The sequence below is a fragment of the Pleurodeles waltl genome, chromosome 3_1 (genome assembly GCF_031143425.1).
Source record: "Pleurodeles waltl isolate 20211129_DDA chromosome 3_1, aPleWal1.hap1.20221129, whole genome shotgun sequence".
Classification (NCBI taxonomy): Eukaryota; Metazoa; Chordata; class Amphibia; order Caudata; family Salamandridae; genus Pleurodeles; species Pleurodeles waltl.
Window position 1 is genome coordinate 546,060,787 of NC_090440.1, and position 20,550 is coordinate 546,081,336.

General features: G+C 46.8%; 1 protein-coding gene across 2 annotated transcripts in view; it reads left to right on the plus strand.

The window, feature by feature from the left end:
• The window catches only part of DIS3L (DIS3 like exosome 3'-5' exoribonuclease), a 342,741-nt gene that overhangs the window by 108,130 nt on the left and 214,061 nt on the right, over nt 1-20,550 (plus strand). For both annotated transcript variants that reach the window (XR_011201373.1, XM_069222896.1), the window contains exons 8-10: nt 6,209-6,378; nt 7,188-7,349; nt 7,891-8,132. Coding sequence is in view for 1 of the 2 variants with exons in the window: in XM_069222896.1 (XP_069078997.1) it covers nt 6,209-6,378; nt 7,188-7,349; nt 7,891-8,132 (574 nt within the window). In the remaining variant the exon portion in view is untranslated. The remainder of the gene's footprint in view (nt 1-6,208; nt 6,379-7,187; nt 7,350-7,890; nt 8,133-20,550) is intronic.

Genomic DNA, 20,550 nt, shown 5'->3' on the forward strand with positions numbered 1-20,550 from the left:
CCTAGGGTCAGGGTGGACTCTTTGGACTCCAGAAACTTAAACAAGGTTCCCACCCCACCCCACCCCACAAGGTAGGGGATGACATTACCAAGTGCTTCACTGTTCCAAAGAGGGCCTGTACGGTACAATGGGCCCCCAGAGACAGTGGGCTGCTATTCTGTGGCTCTCCTTCTGTGACGAGGGGAAAATAGATTTCTCACTGTCAGGGAAGAAGATGCTGGCAACTTTGCTGTTCTCAAATTTGTACTCTTAGATGGATTTGGCCTCACCACTGAGCGATATAAAATCAAGTTCAGGGAGACCAGGAAAGAGTCCTTCCAAGATTGGGTAGACTTTTTTTGGACTGTTCTGCTGAAGCTTTGGAAGACTGGTTACAAGGCAGCAAAGTCAGTGACTATGATGGCTTGTATAATCTGATTTTGAGATAGCATATTTTGAACAACTATGTGTCTGACTTATTGCACCAATACTTGGTTGACTCAGATCTGACCTCTCCCCAAGAATTGGGAAAGAAGGTGAACAAATGGGTTAGAACTAGGGTGCGCAGAAAACTCATACGGGGGTGACAACAAGAAAAAGGAAGCAGGTAAGTCTCAGGACAAGGTTGGGTACAAACATAAAAACAAGGAGTCTTCATTAGGCCGATTAAAACTCTTCTTGGTGTGGGTCTAAAACCTCCTCTTCTTCCAGCCATGATTAAAAAAAAAAAAAAAAACCTTTGTGCTATATGTGTAAAAAAATAAAAAAATAAAAAATAAAAAAAGCCCATAGGCATAAGACAGCTCCTGCCCTAAGAAAGGCACCAAACCCCTCACTATTACAACCCCCACTTCTACTTCTAGTACTCGTAATTCCAGCAGTAGTCGTGGGTCTGGTAGCAATAACCAGTCCAAGGGTGTAGCTGGGCCCACTTTAGGAAGTGTAGTTGGTTTAGGCAGAGAGACAACAGAGGCTGTTTTAGTCTCTGATGGGGCATTGATCTTGCTGCCTGTGCTCTTAATATGGATACGTACAGGCAGCAACCCTTGATAAATGGTGTTCAGGCAGAGGCCTACAGGGACACAGGTGCCAGTCTCACCATGGTGACTGAAAAACTGGTGTCCCCAGAGAAAGACCTACTTGGTCACCAGTACCAAGTGACTGATGCTCATAATAACACTGTATGCCACCCCATGACAGTTGTTGATCTCAGCTGGGAGGGTTATTGGTGAAAAGAAAATAGTTTGGTCCACAGACCTACCTGTAGAGTGTCTACTAGGAAACAACTTGGAGGCTTCAGCTTGGGCTGAAATGTAGTTAGAGGCAAGACACGTGACACCCCAAATGCCCCCTTAATTCCAATGCTAGTGGTTGAGGTTCCCTTTGAGATGGTTGTGGTGGATATTTTGTTGCCCCCCTAGACCTGCCCATAGCCTTTGGGTACAGATGTATTCTGGTGGTGGTGCCACCAGGTACCCAGAAGATGGTCCTCTAAGGGCCACTGCAGCTCCTGTAGTGGCAAAGGCCCTCCTGGGAATTTTCTCAAGAGTGGGCTTCCCTAAAGAGGTGGTATCAAACATAGGTACCAACTTTATTTCTGCATAACTAAAGGCATTGTGGAAGGAATGTTGTGTTACTTTCAAGTTCACCACCCCTTGCCACCCCCAAACCAATGGTTTGGTAGAGAGATTTAACAAAAACTCCCAAGGGCATGATCATGGGACCCTCTGAAAAACTCTGAAGGAGATGGGATGTCCTACTGCGGTCCCTCTCCTTTGAACTTCTGTTTGGGCACCCTGTTAGGGTTCCTCGTAAGGGAGGGCTGGGAGCAACCTCTCAAGCCCCCTAAGCAGGACATAGTGGACCATGTACTTGGCCTCAGATCAAGGATGGCTGAGTACATGGAAAGTTCCCCTAAAACTAAAAACCTTCCGGACAGTCAAGAACTGCAGAAGCAGTGGCATGACCAGAAGGCTGTTCTGACTGTTTACCAGCCAGGGCAGAAGGTGTGGGACCTGGAGCCTGTGGCTCCAAGGGCTCTCCAAGACAAGTGGAGTGGTCCCCACAAAATAGTGCAAAAGAAGGGTGAAGTTACATAAACATGGTAGACCTAGGCACTCCCAGAAGCCCACTTAGGGTGCTTCATGTGAACCACCTAAAGCCCTACTATAACAGGGCTGACAGGACCCTGCTCATGGCCACTGATGAGGGAGAGAAAGAAGAGTGACCCTCTCCCTGACCTCTTCTCCAGCACTGCAGCTGATGACTCAGTTGATGGAGTAGTCCTGGCAGACTGTCTTTTTGAATCTCAGAAAGAAGACCTCAGGTACCTCCTAGGGCAGGTCTCAGAACTCTTCTCTCTAACACCTGGTCAGACAACATGGTGTGAACACTCCATTGATACAGGGGAGAGTTTGCCCATAAAAAGCAAATCTATAGGCAACCTGACCATGTTGGAGACTGCATCAAAGCAGAAGTGCTAATGATGCTGGACCTAGGGGTCATAGAGCACTCTGATACCACCTCCGATACCACCTGGGCTAGCCCAGTGGTGCTTGTCCCAAAACCTCACTTTCAAAATGGGTAAAGGTAAATGAGGTTCTTTGTTGCCTATAGAGGGCTCAACACTGTGACAAAGACAGATGCCCATCCTATCCCTAGAGCAGATGAGCTAATAGATACCGGCATCTGTCAAGTACCTTAGCACATTTGATTTGACTGCAGGCTATTGGCAGATCAAATTATCAGTTGATGCTAAACCAAAGGCAGCATGCTCCACCATTGGAGGGCATTATCACTTTACTGTGATGCTCTTTGGTCTGAAAAATGCACCTGCCATATTTCAGAGGCTGGTGAATACAGGTCTCCAAGGATTGGAAGCCTATGGTGCAGCTTATCTAGATGATATAGCTGCCTTTACCTCCGGTGCCCATCACACACCAGGTCCGCTTCCTACAACACTTTATTACAACACTACTACTAAGCTAGCAGTGTTGTATCTCCCTTGGAGATATCTACACACAATATATACACACAATAACCATCAGAAATAGCATAAAAATACAGAGTCGTATTGGGTGGGGGGGGAACCATATACTTAAAAAGTGTAATATGAAAGAGTGACCCCAATCAAGGTAAGTGTGGTAGTTAGCTTGGGTCTGGGGGCAGTTAGTAATACCGGAGGTAAGTACAGTAGTGGACCCCAGCAACCAGGAGTAAGGTAGTTTCTCACCTAGCTGTTTCCAAAGACTAACAGAGAGAGTAATGGTTGGAGTTTGTGGAATTCAGGACCCTTCCCAGTGGACCCAGAGGAAACTAGCAGACAAAAGGATGGATAGGGAGTGCCTCTGGCCCAGGATATCCAGAAGACAGAAGTACCTATACCAGGGACCCAGAAGTCAGTAGTACCTATACCAGGGACCCAGAAGTCAGTGGATTCCTCCGATTGTCCAGCTGCTGTCAGGAACCGTGGACCAGGCCGATGGAACCCAGGGACGGGTTCCAGACGTGAAGGGCCCGCAAAGGAAGGTGACAAGTCCAGCACATTTGGAGGTGCCCAGGTGGTGCAGGTGGGAATTCCCACCCTCCTGAAGGTGAAGTTCCTGCAAGTCGGTGGGAGAAGAAGTCCTGCTGTGGGGTCCAGGACCTGCAGAAGAACCAGCAGTCATCTACGAGCTGTTCCTCAACGTGATCAGCCTGATCACCAACAAGCACTGGCAAACGCAAACAGGAGTTGAAGAAGCTTTTGCGAAGTTTGCGGGACCAGCAAGGTCCAGGAGACTCTACCCAGGAAGGGGAGTCAAGGTTGGCCCTCAGCATGCAGGAAGGCCAGCAGAAGTCAATGGAGCCCCCACGAGTGGCCCACAGGCAATTGACACAGAGAGTTACAAGGAGGCTTCACCAGCACAACACAACAGCAGTCCCATGTTAGAGAAGCAACAGGACAGGGTCTGGTCTTCACATTGTAGAGTGCTGGAAGCCGAAGTTTCTTGGTGCCTGAAGATCTGGAGGAAGAGTCCACAAATCTTAGCTAGTGCAACAGTCGCGGTGCACATGGATTCCAGTCCAGTCGCAGGGGCCCACAGTCTCCCAAGTTGGTTAGAAGACGAGTAGGACCCGGAGGAGGCCAGAGACTCATCACCTATGTTGCAGGATCTTCTGATGTCCATGGACAGCAGACCCCACCAGCCGATCGACTTTGTCTTGAGGTGCCTGCGGATGCAGGGAAGTGACTTCTTCATTCCGAGGAAGATTCCTTTGGGCTTCCTAGTGCAAACAGAGTCATTGTGACCCTGGAGGATGCACAGCCTTGGATGTTGCAGACTTCTCACAGGATCCGGAGAAACAACGTTGCAATGGTAGCCTTCCCACCAAAAGCAGACTTCTTGTTCAAACGAAGACCAGCAGCAGTTCCAGAGGCCAGGAGCAGAAGATGTATTGCAGAAAGTTGTTTAGAGAGTCTTGCTTGACGAATCCGAGGGCCCACCTGAGATCACTTCTTCTAAACAGTGTATAGCCTTTTCTACAGCATTACTAAATTCTATGCTTATGAGCAGTCTGAAGATAATGTTTCAGAACGTTTAGCCATAGTTCGAGTGTCCACATTAATAACACCTCAGCAGATAACTAATGATGGATTTAATGTTATGGCACCCCTCCTTGTGTATTCCAAACTACAGACCAGATGTCTAGAGTTTATAATGTGACAAGTAGCCAAGGCCATGGGTGCCATCCAGCAAAGAAGTATCTTTCATTGAAGAATGACACGTCCACACAGACCACAAAAGAGTCAGCAGTATATAATAGCAGTCAGCATAATGGCAGTACTAGTTTGCATTCCAATGCCAAAGCTTTTGAGGGTAAGGGTAGGGAAAGAGCTAAAAGCCCAATTGATTATTGTTTCTCTGCAACGTGACAGATCATTCATTACCCCTAGTCATATCACCTCACTCAGGGCAAGATTGTTTCTTATGGGGGAAGAGAAATGTTCTTTCCAGGATGACACTATGTGCAATTTGTTTGCACTCAAACTCAGGGAAATTACTTCACTGTTTGTAAACCTTTGTATTCAGTGATCTGCGGTTTTGTAGGCCTATTCATTAGGTATCTCGTTTGGACGTGTCTTGTGAAATACATAATATGACTTAAAATAAACTAAAACACTGAGGCAATTTGCATTTCAGAAGGAAGACAGTTACCTCAGCTTATTGGGTCTGTAGTTTGCTGTATATACTGTACTCATGTTTGTTCAGCACAGTCACAAACGCAAACACGTGAAAATTCTACAGGTTTGAATACTTCTGCTCATGGAAAACGTTCCGTCATGCCTGCGAAAAGATTGTATTGTGGCAGTTGCATTATAAGAAGAATGCAAAGGTGTGTACTCAGTCTGCTTTAAATACTGAAGAAAGGAGTTACATTGAGACCGATATTGAACCTTCATTACAAACAGCTGGTGTATTCAACGACCTGCAAATTTGAAAATGGCCACGCCACAAGATTCCCCTCTCTTGAGGGAGGACCGATTTTATTTTCAGCTGTCATCGTTAAGTACAGCATATGAGTCTTTAATAGTCTCAAGATGTAAAACTATTGTTAAAGTGCAGTACCTTTTATCAAGTTGTGGAATGTACTTTTGATGGGCTTTTTAGAGATTCTCAAAGTGAACGTTATCTTTCATCAAGTGAAGTAGTGTTCGACTAGGTGACTTTATCTTCCTCGAAAACCACCCAAATTACCAAATGATGGAAGGGACATAAAAGCTGGTAAAGATTAACATTAACACAGTTTGCGTTTGTTTCATATTGAGAGGGAGCGAAGGAGACAAGTGATTTTAGTGTTAGACCCATCAAATACTTGGATGTCCATTTTACAAATTATCCATTCAAAATTCACAGTTTATTGCACCATTGCTTTATTATTTTCAACTCAGTGTGCATTCTTTTGTAATAGCATAGGGACTGTTTGGCATTTAAGTGACTTGATCCTCCTAATATCAAAGCTAGTGTAAGCAATGAAAGTGAATTTGTTGCCTATCTTTGCTGGCAGTCACTCTGTTATTGGTACCAGTAACCCTAAGCAGTCTTTGAGCTCAGCATGTGCCCTTCTCCCTCTTTAGTGTTGTACAAACCGGAGGTGAAAATGTGCTCATTGTCCATTTCTGCAGCACTTTGGATCTGTTCACCGATAAATCTGAGAGGAGGGTGACTTATATTCTGACTTTTACAAGGCAGGGTGATTGGAGTCATCCAGAAAAATTGGCGGGATTATGTGGTGACGTTTCCGTCGAAGGAAGAGATCCAGTCTCAGGCAAGAAATGCACAGAAGATTCTAGTTACTCCTTGGGATTACAGAATTCCTAGAATACGGATCAGCACACATCAGGCAGAGGCACTGCAGGTAGGTAGATGTGGGGTCAGGCCACATTGGCCAGCACTCCTTTCTTATTGTTTACTGCGAGCAACTTATTATACTTGTTCATTTCTACTTACTCGGGGCTCTAATCCTTGTACAGCTTTCAAGGAGATATTTATTTTTGTAGATTTTTACTGTTTTGACAGCCACATGATCCCATGGACCTGATGTCTTTTAGCTGTACTTGGGCCAAAAGCATCACTACCAGTGCAGCTCGATTGGCATTTAGCGCTCTTGATATTTCTGTTTCGGAACCCAAATCATCTATTGTTCAGGCATCCCCTGCTATTCTAACACTGCTTCCTCTTACACCTCTGGGAATGCTCAGCAACCTCTCTTACCGAAAACTCTATGCAGTTCAGCACAGACCTGCAGCCCTGCTATTGAAATGCTGATAAATACAAATAGATCTTCTAAAGAGCATCTATCATATCCGTCCACGCAGTACCCTTGGCTGTTCTAGTCTTGGGGCGCATAGATAGACCTGCCTTCCAGCATGCCTGCTTTTCCAGTACTGAGACTGCACATAGCTCTGCTAACACACCTCAGACATGCTGCGCAGTGCCACCTGCTTTCCTAGCAATTAAAGCTTACATTTATGTATTGTACACTTGTTTAATTTGGTGGGGAACCCACTGTGGGGTGCCAGTTGCTTAAACGTGGAATAATTGCATTAAATCTGCCACATTCTTGTTATTGCTCTCGCTCATTGTTTTAAAGCAACAGTTTGATTGTTGTTTAAATCGTAGCACAATCCTACTGTATACTTTTTTGGTTTGTTTTTGCTGCTGCAGGATTGCAGGGTGATTGTGCGGATTGATTCCTGGGAAGCAAACTCTCTGTACCCCAATGGGCACTTTGTGAGCGTTCTGGGGAAGATTGGGGATCTGGAAGTTGAAATTTCAACAATCCTGGTGGAAAACAGCATTTCTGTTGCTCCTTTTTCTGAAGCACAGGTCAGTGATTTTCAGGTGTGCTATTTTATACAGAGCATCATAATTTCATCAAATGGCATGAAGGGTTCACATTCACATATTGTCAGTGCTTGTGCAGTCACTACTGAAAGTTTATCAGAAGCAAATGTTGTGTTTGCCAGTGCTGGCATTGCCACAGCCCATGTTGTGTTTTTGCCCATAAACCGCTTCTTCAATAGCTGTTTCTATGAAACAAGCTTACATTGTACATGCCAGTGCCGTTTCTGTTGTATGAGTGGAGCATTGCAGGTGCCTTATGTTTTCTGTGTGAATGAATGTTGTACTGATGTTGGCCTGTATTGAGCTGTTGCTGCCCACATAATACCTTTGGTGTGTGATGAAAGCTTGCTGTGCTTCTATATGTGGGGTTCCTTTTCTTTGGGTATGTGGCAAGCTTGTAGTGCTTCTTCTTATGTTGTCCCTGTTGTGTGTGAAGTAAACATTTATTGCTACTGACCAAACTGTCAAGGTAAAGGATAGTACATGTGAGAGTAAATGTGTGTTACTTGCCCTTACTTTTCAGATGAGAGAGATGCCTTCTTCTGAGAACCCCTGGAGTATTAGCTCCCAGGAGGAGCAGCAGCGCGTGGACCTCAGGGACACACACTTGGTGTTCAGCATTGACCCCAAGGGCTGTGAAGATGTGGACGACGCCCTCTCCATCCGTAGTTTAGCCAACGGTAACCTTGAACTGGGCGTTCACATTGCTGATGTCACCCACTTTGTGGCAGTGAATTCACACACAGATATTGAGGCCCGAACAAGGTAATTTGTTGTGTGTTGGATGGCTCAAGGCCCATGGCACTGCATTACACTGGTGGCTAAGATAGTTTATAACCGATTTTGGTTCAGCATGATATAGTTCCAGCAGATGGCTTGGATCAAGACCCTGTAGTATAGTTTTGAAAGGAGACCGGGCCCAGTTACCCCTTTACCAATGTTTAGTATGTAAATGTGCAAAATTAACAGGTAAGTTAGTGCTCCCTGCCTTTTCTATTGCCATTTTGTTCTCGTGCTGTGTTGCCCTATAGTGAACACACATTTTTAGATATGCTTTCATTCAAGATGGCTTTGTGAAGCGGTGCTCACGAGCAGCCAGTAATACATTGTTGTGTGCTTGGCACAGCACTTCTATTCCACTATAATGAAAGTAGAATTTGTTGAGTGTATTGTGGCTTCACGGAAATAGTGACTCAGCAGTAGCTGCTAAAAAGTACCTGTTTAATACACAATACTGTGGTAAAAAGGCTTTGAAAACCTTAATTTAAAAAAGATATTGCCATTGCTAGTCTTTTGATGCAATCCAAGTTACTTTGTGGTGATGCCCCTGTTTTATGTTGGTACTAAAATGGTTATAGTATATTCTACCCCGTTGCAAATTAAACACTAGGCAAGATATGGTCAAATAAGTTGAACACAGTTATTGCTGCCAGGTTCAGTTGCAGGTGGGCAGTGCCTTAGGGCGGTATTTAGAGCTTGGCAGATGACATACTCCATCTCAAGTCTTGTCAGTGTCCCTTCCAACATTTTACAAGTGGATTATAGCTTATGGCACTTGTAATACGGTGGATGGGATATTTATGTTACTCCGGTATTGGATCTTTCATAGATTCCCATGCTTCAGTCATTCCCCGTCGCCGAGATGGGAGTCCCTGGTACCTCAGGAAAACAATGCAATAATCGGTATAGACTTCAAAAAGTCCAATGCCTTTAAATTTAGTAATATTTCAGAGCCATTACTTAAAAAAGGACCACACCTAAGGCTTAACCAGTCGGATTACACCAGCCTGTAGAACACTCCTGTGAGAAGCTCCATTCTCTCAGAGTTTCTGTGCACGTCGTACAAGGGAGTCTCCATTGAGCTGTGCTCCGCCTTAGCACACTTTTTCGTCAGAGAAATTGAAAGATATATTCCTTCAAATATATACAGAGGTATTCTTTTCCTATATATATATATATATTGCTGTTGAGCCTGCTTTAAAACCTGACTCCATCATGTCAGAAAAAGCAAAAAAGAATCTATTCAGATACTGTTACACCTGTGGAAAGACAAGGCTTTTCTCTGATGACCCTCATCAGGAATATATTCACTGCCTCTATCCTCCCCATCAAGTTAAGGATTGTAAGATTTGTACAACCTTTTCTACTGAGACTTTAAAGGACCATGAGGAGAGACTTCTGTTATGGCTCCAAAAGCACAAGACTAGGAAGGAGCCCCATTCTCTTCTAGGGAACTTCAGAAGAGGTAAATCATTTTTGAGCCACCTCAGAAGTTGTCCCGAAAGTCCTTTAAAGATTCTCACAGAAGACGTAGCCCTTCCAGGTCACCACATAAAGGAGAGCTTTCTTCTCAGCTAAAGGAAAAAACACCCACTTACTCCTCAAAACACCTTTAAAGCCTGTATCTGAACCTCCTACACCTCCGCCAAAGGTCAGATACCCTTTTGAGAAACCTGCATCCGCACTATCGATGAGCAGATCAACGTTGACGAGAAAATAGTCATCCCCACCGTCCATGAGAAAATCATTCTCTCCACCACCATCTTTGCATGGACAATAGAGTCTACATTTGAGTCAATCTCCTAGACTGATGACACTAAAAATAACACCACCCTCGTTTAAGACATCTGCGTCAATGCTTCTGTCGACAGTGACACTACTATCGATGAAAACACCCTCGTCGACGATGGAACTCCTTTCCATGAAAATAACTTCACTCCTGTCGATAGTAAAACCTTCAGCAGCCTTGACAAGCAGGTCCCCATCTACATCACTCTTGTCAATGGCGTTGGTGATGGCAACCCATCAGAAACGAGAAAAATCCAATCATCTAACACCAGCTCAAATTCCTCAAAGTGAAGTGCTGCCATAACTACCTATACATCTTTTTGGAAGAAGAGGACTCTGACAGTGGGGTCCCTTCGGCGTGGCTCACAGCCCATTAGAGTTACATGTAAAGTATCAGGGAGAACACTATGATGAGGAAGATGATAGAAAAGACTATTACACCCCTCGGGACCAATGTCATCAGCTAAATGGAGAGGATGTTGTATGCCTTCCCTCTTCTTTGGTGTCAGATCTCCAATTTATGCTGCCTGACTACAGATGGCGCTTTCTAACTTCATCACCTTCCATTGCTCACACCACACTGCTGGCGAAACCTCCACAGGTGCAGCAGTTCTCTCCACAGCTTTGACACAGCTCTTTTCCGAGATCCAGCATCTTCTGAAGATGATAGGGAGCACAGTGAATTTAGGGAGGCTCACGCTGAGTGGGACGACTGCATAGTGCCAGCACTGTAGTAGATCTTCTGGTTTTATTGGGAAGCAGGAGTTAGCTTAGCCTTTTGGCTTGCAGGCCTGTGCCCTCGTCACCTAGTGACTTTTAACCTACTTAACCTGCTCTGTTTTAGCACATTTACTTATTTATCTCTTCCAAAATGGCTGCTATGCTTCTAGTAAGGAAGATGTTTTAATTTCATGTTATCAGTGCCACCCTGTGAGGGCATCACTGTCTGCGTCAAAGATAAGTGATATACGTAGGTATTCTGATGGATACACCTACCTGTGGATTCCTCACCTAAAATTTCTTCTAGCTCTGCATGTCGACGATGACGTCACAATCTCCCGACTCCACGCGACGCCACATGACTTCATCCAGGCAATAAGAAGCCCTCGTCGACGTGCAGACGTCAGTTCCCTTTTTTCCGTGCCCGAATAACGGTTGTTTCTTCGAGGCTCACAGGGAGCTACTGTTACCAACGGACGGTTACGATGTCGCAGCCTAGAAAATCCGGCTTTAAACCTTGTAACCAATGCGGGGGTCGGATGTCGGTTAGCAACCCCCCACGAAAACTGCCTCTGGTGCCTTAGTTCCGATCATGAGGTCAAGGCACGCGGTTCGTGCCAGCGCATGAACCCTAAGGCACTCAAGGAAAGAGAGGCGAAGTTATTCTTGGCCCGGTCCAAGAACAAGAAAGAGAGGCGTCATAGGAGGGAGTCTCCGATCGACCAAAGGACGGTCCAGGTCTAGATCGGCTTCTCCGTCGACTCGGCGTCATCCGACGTGGGAGATAAGCCCGACCGTCAACCCTCCACCTCCGGCGACCCCGATGTCACCTGGGTCGGTCTTTGAGGTCGAGCCTTCCCAGAGGCCTGAAGGTTCTCCTGCCCAGGAGTTACCTGGACCCTCTTCGACAGCTTTGCCGGTGCAGCAGCAACAGTACCCGGCTTTCCCGACTCCTGGATCGGATCCTGCAGCGTTTTTGAACGCTATGTTTAACATCTTTGCTTCCATGGCGCCGGGTGGAAGTCATGCAGGTCCGTCTGGTCCTTTGGCCTACGACTTGGGTGTTCCGGCATCTTTCAAGTCGGCGCCGTTCACCCTGTTTGTCTGTTGCGTCTGAAGCGGCGCCGATGCCTACGACGTCGATCAGGATGGCTACACCTGTTACGGCGCCGTCTGATTCGACTCGGATCCCATCGACGTCCAAGAATGCTGTGGAGCCGGAGCCTCCGGCTTCGGATGAATCCGAGGTTCGCCGCCGACGAAGATCTTTGGCGTCGGCTGACGCCTTGTCGACTCCAGGCTTGGAGTCCAGACTTAGATCAAGGCGCCTGGCCCTTCGTCTCTTGGAAGAGGAGGAGTACGCGAGGCAACACCTGGAGGAAGGAGAAGTTGTAGAGCCCTCAGGTGACTTCCAGGGTCTGGACTCAGCTAGTGGCCTTGACACTACCCCGGAGTGGGATCTAGCTTCTCCTGGAGAGATCACAGAGGAAGCAGCTTCTTTCCATAAGGTCATTCGTAAGGCTGCGGACTTTTTGGATATTACTCTTCCTACCGCAGAGGTTAAGAGAAATTTATTGACAGAGGTACTCCATCCGACATCTGCTTCTGGGGAGCCTCTTCTTCCATTCAATGAGGCTCTGCTGGACCCTATTAAGGATATTTGGATGAAACCTGTATCCACCGCTGCGGTCAACAGAGCGGTGGCTCGGCGTTACAGGACGGCGCCTGGTGATCCAGTGTTTCTTTCCAGGCAACCAACTCCGGAAAGCCTTGTGGTCCAAGCTTCATGTTCCTCCAGATCCCCTCCTGGCTCGTTTCCTGGGGTTCCTGCTGATAGAGAGTCGAAAAAGATGGACCATACTGCTAAAAAGACATTTTCATCGTGCAGTATGGCCCTGAAATCTTCCAATGCCACATGCATACTGGGACGTTACATACATGCCCTTATGGAAGAGGCAAAGGGCCATCCTAATGTGTCACAGGAGATGCTGCAACTCTTTTCGGATGCTCAAGCGACTGCGACGCAAGTGATCCAGTCTAGTTTGGACACTTCGGACTCGGTGGCTAGGGCTATGGGCACGACCATAGTCTCTAGGAGGCAGTCTTGGCTTAGATCATCGGGCTTCTCGACTGACGTGCAGGCTACACTCCTTGATCTTCCATTTGATGGGGAAAAGCTCTTCGTTTCTAAGGCTGACTCAGCCTTAGAACGTTTTAAAAAGAGCAGAGTGACAGCTAGATCCTTGGGACTCCAGTCGTCTGCCTCATCCACCTTTAGAGGCTTTCGGAGATTTAAAGGATTTGGTCGTGGTTCCTTTCGAGGAAGACTGCAAGGACCTCAACAAACTGCTTCTACCCTGCCTTACAGATCCTTCAGGGGCAGGGGCAGAGTCAGTACGAGAGGAGCCACCTTGCAGCACTCTGCCTCTTCCTCTTCCTCTTCCTCGGGAGGGGTGCAGCAAGGAAAGCAGCCGTAGTCCTCCACCATTCCCTGTCCATTTGTGTCCAGTAGGGGGGAGACTTACCCTTTTTCTTCCAATGTGGGAGGTCATAACATCAGACTCCTGGGTCATCGACATTGTGAAGAGGGGGTACGCTCTTCCCTTTCGGGAATTTCCTCCCCGCCCATCCTTCTGTTCGGAAGACCATTTTCTCCTGTTACAGCAGGAGGTATTATCCCTATTACAAAAAGGTGCAATAGAGTTGGTTCCCGAGCAAGAGAGGGGTCAGGGGTGCTATTCAAGATACTTTCTGATTCCCAAGAAGGATGGTCGGCTGAGACCGATTTTGGACTTGAGGATTTTGAATTGGTTCCTCAAACAGGAAAAGTTCAGAATGCTGACCCTATCACAGGTTCATTTGGCGTTGAACGAAGGAGACTGGATGGTGTCGGTCGATTTGCAGGACGCGTATTTTCATATTCCGATCCTCAAATCGCACAGGAAGTATCTCCGTTTTGTGGTGGGATCACAACATTATCAGTTTGCGGTCCTCCCGTTTGGTCTTACTTCAGCACCTCGAGTCTTCACGAAGGTGATGGCGGTGGTAGCGGCAGAGCTCAGAAGAAAAGGGATCACTGTGTTTCCCTATCTGGACGATTGGTTGATCAAAGCCAGTACTCCAGAGCTCGTGCGGTGCCATCTCCAGTCGACGACTCAATTGTTGTACGACCTGGGGTTTTCAGTCAATGTACCCAAGTCTCACCTAGAGCCCTCTCAACGCCTCCTGTTCATAGGGGCAGTATTGGACACAACATTGAATCGGGCCTTTCCTCCGCCACAGCGGGTTCAGGACATACAGGCTTTGATTCCAATGTTTCGAAATGGAGCGGTAGTTCCAATCCTCAAAGTCCTTCGTCTGCTCGGTCTATTTGCTTCTTGCATTCTGTTGGTCACTCATGCATGCTGGCACATGAGGGCTCTCCAGTGGTGCGTCCGCAGGCAGTGGTTTCAGCACAAAGGGGATCTCAAGGACTCAATAAAGATCTCCAGAGACACTGCAGTGGATCTTCACTGGTGGGCAGCGGTCGACAACCTGTCTCAAGGAAGGCCGTTCTCGCTACCCCCACCAGTGGCCTCAGTGGTAACGGATGCTTCCACTCTAGGGTGGGGAGCTCATCTGGGGGACCTGGAGATCAAAGGTCTTTGGTCTCCAGTAGAACAGAAATTACACATCAATCTGTTAGAATTGCGGGCAGTACGGCTGGCACTCAAGGCATTCCTCCCTTCCATTCGCGGTCAGTCAGTCCAGGTTTTAACAGACAACACGACCGCGATGTGGTATATAAACAAGCAGGGAGGAGTGGGGTCGTATCTTCTCTGCAGAGAAGCTCTTTGACTCTGGTCCTGGCTTCAGGACCACAAGATCTGCTTGATTGCACATCATTTGGCCGGAGTCCTGAATGTGCGTGCAGACATTCTCAGTCGACGCAGCTCGGTCGACCACGAGTGGCGTCTTCATCTAGATCTAGTTCTGTATATCTTCTAGATGTGGGGATATCCACAAATAGATCTGTTTGCAACTCAAGAGAATGCGCAGTGCCCACTGTTTTGCAGCCTCCAGTATCCGGTGCAAGGAGCTCTGGGGGACACGTTTCAGATGTCCTGGAAGGGTCAGTTGCTTTACGAGTTTCCCCCATACCCTTGATTCCTCGAGTTCTCAGGAAAATCCGCCAAGACCGAGCATCTTAATAGCTCCGGATTGGCTGAGAAGGGTGTGGTATTCGGACCTACTCCAACTCTCTCAGTGCCCTCCGCTCCGTCTCCCTTACAGGGTGGACCTCCTCTCGCAGTCGCAGGGGCAGATTCTACACCCCCACCTCCAGAGCCTGCATCTTCATGCCTGGAGATTGAACGGGGCAATCTGAGTTCCTTTTCTCTCCATCCAGATGTGGTGGAAGTTATTCTATCGGCCAGGCGACACTCCACCAAGTCAATCTATGCAAATCGTTGGGCTAAGTTTACAAGCTGGTGTGGAGAGAATAGTTTAGATCCTTTAAGAGCTGGTTTATCGGACATTTTGTCATTTGCGCTCTATTTGGCATAGAAAGCTTTTTCAGTTGCCACTGTTAAGGGTTATCTGTCTGCACTATCTGCTTTTCTGTGCATTCCTGATAAACCATCCTTCTTTAAATCACCAATTGTTTTAAAGTTTCTAAAGGGACTCACTAATAAGTATCCGCCCACACCATTCGTTATGCCTCAGTGGGACCTTAACTTGGTTTTAACTTTTCTTATGGGGGCCCCGTTTGAACCCATGCACTCTTGTTCTTTACGGTTCCTAGTATTTAAAACTGTTTTCCTGGTGGCAATAACATCTGCCAGAAGGGTTAGTGAGCTTCAGGCTCTAACTGTAGAAACCCCATTCCTTTCCTTCTTCAAGGACAAAGTGGTGTTGAGGACCAAGGCGGCTTTCCTACCGAAGGTTGTTACACCCTTTCACCTGGGGCAGTCAATTATGCTCTCTTCCTTTTACCCTCCACCTCACCCATCCAAGAGGAAGAGAGGCTCCACTGGCTGGATCCGCGAAGAGCACTGAGCTTCTACGTCGCCAGGACGAACGAGTTCAGACAGGATGAACAGCTCTTCGTTGGATACGTGGGGAAGAGGAAAGGTAGAGCGGTCCACAAGAGAACGCTATCCAGGTGGGTCATTCTGTGTATTTAGATCTGCTATTCTTTGGCGAAGAGAGATCCACCTGTGGGGCTTCGTGCCCATTCCACCAGGGCCAAGGCGGCTTCATCGGCTTTGGCTAGAGGTGTTCCTGTGGCTGACATCTGCAGGGCAGCGACCTGGGCATCCCTCCATACTTTTGCCAAGCATTACTGTTTGGACTCTGAGGTCAGGAGGGATGGCCATTTTGCTCGCTCGGTGCTGCAAGATTTCTTGGTTTGACCATTCGAGCACCCACCTCCGGAGGTTCTACTGCTTGGGGACTCTATTCTTTAGGTGAGGAATCCACAGGTAGGTGTATCCATCAGAAGAATAAGTTACTTACCTTCGGTAACGCTTTTTCTGGTGGATACAGTAACTACCTGTGGATTCCTCACGGTCCCACCCACCTCCCCGTTGCCTGACTGGTCAAACCAAGATCTCTTTGGGTGCGCATCCTTGAGCTTGTATATATGTATATAGCTTTTTCATGTATATAGTTGTATTCATTGTATATACTTTTCCTTTGCAAATTAAGATAGTGAAAAGGACATTTTGGACTGGAATTATACATATATATATTTATTTCTATCTCGAATTGAGCATTCATAACTGTGATTTATATTGAGTTTTATATTAAATGTTTTATTTTCATCTATTCTGGATGAATGTGTGCTCTTTAGGTTAACCTGTTCGCCTCTATGGCACGTAAAAAATGGTGAAAACTGACATCTGCACGTCGACGAGGGCTTCTTATTGCCTGGATGACTTCATGTGGCGTCGCATGGAGTCGGGCGATTGTGACGTCATCGTCGACGTGCAGAGCTAGAAGAAATTTCCGTCGAAGGCTGGCGCGCGGGGAGAATTCTTTAGGTGAGGAATCCACAGGTAGTTACTGTATCCACCAGAAAAAGCGTTACCGAAGGTAAGTAACTTATTCTTCACATCATGTACTTTCCCACTTACGTGTGACAGTAACATAATGTACCTTTTCAGGGAATTTTTTATATAATTGCCGCCCCAAACATGCCTTCTTATCTATTGTTTGGGAGCATACCTGCGTTAGGGGTCTGTATCTGTACAAATACATCTCACACAGATGGGGTTATCACAGGGATTCCTACCAGATGCCATCAACGCTACCTATGCTACATGTCGCCTTGATGCAGACCCAGCCTTCATGTCCCAATGGAGTCTGATCTAGAGACCTCGTTCCAAGGTAATGGGGGTTGGGGGGCTCCTCTCATGGACATGGTACTGGGAGATTAGGTGAACACACTTAGTTCTCTTTAGGTTAGAGATTAGGTTCATCATGCTAGGGTATTAGGGCCTATTTCACATCTCATGTTGTTGCAAGATGGTGGGGGTCTCTGCATTTATGACGCTTGTTTTTACAGTTCTGTTTCTTGCATTGTTCATTATCCTAATCATTGCAGCCCATGCATTATACAGTACATTGCAGTCTTGTTACTAAAACCTATTGACAACTTTACTGCATCTCCTTCATTGCCTGTGTGTGACTGAGGCTTGTTGCTCATGTGAGAAAAGGGTAATCTCCATTAACCACGACTACCCTGAGGTGTCACACTCTTGAGTCCATGCGTAAAGGCTGCCAGAAATCACCTTTTACTATCAGGGTTTTTGGTGAGGTACTGCTTGTGAGCTGGGAGAGTTGGGCCAAGAGATGCGACTTGTTGGAGGATTGTCCTTGTCGCCTACAAACAAAAGTGCTGTCACCCTAAACCAGCAGTCTTGCCTAGAAAAAGAATCCAACTATGACAGGCACCATCACCTCCATCACCTACCCCTGTGGATTCTCCTCTGGAAGACATTGAGGGATTCCATATTTGCTGGAGAGAGCAGCAAGGCATTTTGAAGTGCCTATGCCAGCAAAGAAAATGGACTGCTTTCTATACGACTTCAAGGAGCCATTTAAAAAAGTGTCAGGGCTATGCCCATTGTCTTATAAATGGGAAGAGGGCATCAAATTAATCAAGAACCCTGCTACTGTCTCCTCAGTACTACCACGATTAGATAAAAATTATAAGGCTCCTAAGAATGCCCCTGTATGCCTCATTGGGCATCCCAAACCAGATTGGCTGATCACGCAGGTGTTGCTGCGCAGATCCAGAAACCCATCAGCACCCATCTCAGCAACTCTGGACAAGGAAGGTAGGAGGCTTGGTGTTAGAAATGGGGTCTCTAGATGGCAGTGGTTTGCACCCTGTCCAAGTAGGGACCCTCACTCTAGTCAGGGTAAGGGAGTCACACAGCTAAGATAACCCATGCTTACCCCCTTGGTAGCTCTGCGTGAGCAGTCTGGCTTATCTTAGAGGCAACGTATTTTTATACACACAGAGTAACATATTGAAAACACTGGACTCCACACCAGTTTAGGAAAATAGCCAGTATTTATCGGAATCAAACAAGACCAAAACGACAAAGATCCAACATACACAAGTCAAAATATCTCTTTTTAAAAAGTTTAAGAAAGTAGTAATCCATGGGAAGCAATGGATGTATCTCTTTAGCACAAAGTACCTGGGATGCGTCAAAAACAAAGACGATGTGGGCCACAGGGGAGGTGAGGTGCTGGAACAGCAAAGCAATGCGTTGGTTCCTCACTGGCAGGGGAGGCGATGCATTGATTCTTTCCTTGCAGGAAAGGCGCTGCGTTGATTTCCAGAGACACACCCTTGATTCCTTACTGCGGTGCAGGGTAGATAAAAGAAATTGCCGCCCTGGGATGATGTGTGAAAAATCCAGACGTCCTATGCTGATGGGACCGCGGAGAAACACATCCTTCGTCGATTGTGCAGACACAAGACAGGCACTGCGTCAATTCTCCAACCATGGGCCAGGCGCTGCGTCATTTCTTCAGCCGCAGGACAGGTGCTGTGTCGACTCTTCCAGCGCGGCACATTGATGCGTGGATTTTCTCCTTTAGATCACCAGCTTGCACTTCGAAGGGCCCAGAGACTGAAGTTAGCACTAGTTGGCAAGTCAGGACTCTCAGCAAAAGAGCCCAGGCCATGGCAGATGAAGTCTTTCATGTCCCTGAGACTTCTTAACAGGAGGCAAGCGCAGTGCAAGCTCTTGGAGAATCTATGGAAGCAGAATGTAGAAAACCAAGTCCAGTCCTTTGACTCCAAGGACAGAAGTAGCAGGCAGCAGTCCAGCACAACAATGCAACAGGAAGAGTGGCAATCCCTCCTATAGCAATCAGCTCGTCTTCCTAGCAGAATGTCCTCAGTCCAGAAGTATTCTAACCATGTGGTGTCTGAGGTCCAGTACTTCTACCCATTTCTGTCTTTGGAGTAGGCAAACTTCAAAGAGAAGTCTTTGTAGTGCACAAGACCCTGCCTTTTTCTGCCCTGGCCCCAGACACACTCGAGGGGGTTGGAAACTGTTTTGTGTGAGGACAGACACTATTCAGCTCTATTCAGGTGCAAGTGTCGGCCCCTCCCACCAGTCTAGCTCAGGAAGACACATCATCCGGTTGATGGGCCATCAGGATATGCAGGGCACACCTCTGCTCCCCTCGTGTGATTGTCTAGAGTGAATGCACAAACAACCCAACTGTCATTCTGACCCAGACATGTATTCAGAAGACCGGCAGAAGCACAGAATGGTTAAGCAAGATGATGCCCACTTTCTAAAAGTGGCATTTTCAAACTTAGAATTCAAATACCAACTTCACCAAAAGATGTATTTTTAAATTGCGAGTTCAGAGACCCCAAACCCCTCATCTTTATCTGCTCCCAGTGGGAAATTACCCTTAAACGTTGTTTCAAGGCAATCCCCATGTTACCCTGAGGTAGGGATATGCATTGCAATATTGAAAACCGAAGTTACCAGCATTTCATTATCGGGACATGTAAAACACACCATTACGTATCTTACCTTTGGAATACCCTGTACCCTGCTCTAGGGGTACTTTACGGGTGATAAAGGGAAGGTTTGAGCCTGGACAGTGGATGCACTTGCCAGATCGAAATTGTAGTTTAAAACTGCACACACAGACACTGCAGTGGCAGGCCTGAGACAGGGCTACTTATGTGGGTGGCACAATTAGTGCTACAGGCCCACTAGTGGCATTTGATTTACAGGCCCTGGGCACACACCGTGTACTGTATTAGGGGCTTACTAGTAAATCAAATATGCCAGTCATGGAGAAACCAATCACCAGTACATTTTAGACAGAGAGCATATACACTTTAGCACTGGTTATCAGTGGTAAAGTGCCCAGAGTCCTAAAGCCAACAAAAACAGGCTGGAAAGAATAGGCGAAGACGGCAAAAGGCTTAGGGATGACCCTGAAAAAAGGGCCAGGTCCAACAACAGGCAAAAGGTTTTCATCTAGGTCAGCACTTCCATAAGAGCAGCAAACTCTTTGGTGGTCATCGGGCAATACGATCGCCAAATGCGGTCTGATATCGCGCCATTTCTGGAGAAGCTCCCTGAAAATGCTAAGGCTGCAGCTAAAAAGGTCCTGCAAGAGGGTGATCGTGCATTGATGGACATTATTGATTATGCCATGGATATCACTATGACAGCTTTATAACAACTCACAGGGGCTGCAGTATCAAGGAGACAAGGCTGGCTTAAAGCTACCTCTTTTAGACAGAAGGTCCAGAATAAAATCTTGGACATGCCTTATGATTGGAAGCTCTCTTTGGCAAACATATTGATGACGCCCTACAAGACCTAAAGACAAACACAGAAAAGTCATTGGGGACTCTCCA